At 31.5% G+C, this 910-nt stretch overlaps 1 protein-coding gene across 1 annotated transcript in view; it reads right to left on the bottom strand.

The window, feature by feature from the left end:
* Positions 1–535, bottom strand: part of LOC125034150 (splicing factor 3A subunit 3-like) — a 5133-nt gene extending 4598 nt beyond the window's left edge. The window contains exons 1-2 of the mRNA XM_047625820.1: positions 310–535; positions 1–98 (exon numbers count right to left, since the gene is read on the bottom strand). The exon at positions 1–98 is cut by the window's left edge and continues 116 nt beyond it. Coding sequence (XP_047481776.1) covers positions 1–98; positions 310–451 — 240 coding nt within the window. The 5' untranslated portion in view covers positions 452–535. The remainder of the gene's footprint in view (positions 99–309) is intronic.
* Positions 536–910: the final 375 nt, after the last annotated feature.

The raw sequence follows: 910 nt of genomic DNA, 5'->3' as shown, positions 1-910 counted from the left end.
CAAGTATTCCCTGTACAGTGTGGTTTTCTTGTCCTTGGAAATCTCGTACAAGCGATCAAATGTTGTCAGATATGTGATGTAGTCTATTTTCTCTAGTCCTGTAAAAAAGCAGATCCGTTTATACCAAATGTTGATCTCCATGTATGGGGAAGACTATAAATTTAACTTAAATGTTCAAATTTCCTGTTATAATTGTGAGTAATGCAAGAAAACAAAGGCAAAACCTTGGTTCTTTATCCTCCCCAATGAATATAATATTATATCACTAAAGTAAATCATCCTAATACAAAATATACAATCTTTTCTTACCCTTGATATTCAGGTACTTGTTGTAGCACTCATGCAAGTCTAGGTATTTGCCATAGCCTTCCTCATCCGTGAAATCAGCCATTATCAGATTTTCATCATTTGCTTCTCTTTGCTTGTTGATTTCCTCAAATTCCACACTCATAGGAATACTTATCTATTTGAAAATAAAAGTTGGATAAATATCAGACAAAAAGTGTCAAAATCACTTCTACTAAAATTTAAAGCTTTAAGTTCTTACATAAGAATGTAGAAAAAAAGTGTTATGTTCCAAAAATACATGGTAAATCAACTGTGTACAGATACCATATAATGGGCAATAAATTGCTAGTTCCTTAAAAATAAAGTAATAAACAAGTAATCATACAAGATCCCTCAATCAAGTGAATGAGCTCTTAATTTTAATAATGAAAGTAATGAAAGAAAAACACTAAACTAACTCATTATTCTCTGATATTCACAATGATGTTTGGGTTGTCTAGCTTCACTTTTGCCTTTTACTGAAGACAGACAGACTATTTCCTTACACTTAGAAACCATTATCAATATTGCAACAGAACAGCAAGATTTTACTTTTGATTACATATGATCACGTGCAGATTCC

This window comes from Penaeus chinensis, chromosome 17 (assembly GCF_019202785.1).
Source record: "Penaeus chinensis breed Huanghai No. 1 chromosome 17, ASM1920278v2, whole genome shotgun sequence".
Lineage (NCBI taxonomy): Eukaryota > Metazoa > Arthropoda > Malacostraca > Decapoda > Penaeidae > Penaeus > Penaeus chinensis.
The sequence above is the reverse complement of the archived record's forward strand: the minus strand, read 5'-3'. Positions and strand labels throughout refer to the sequence as shown.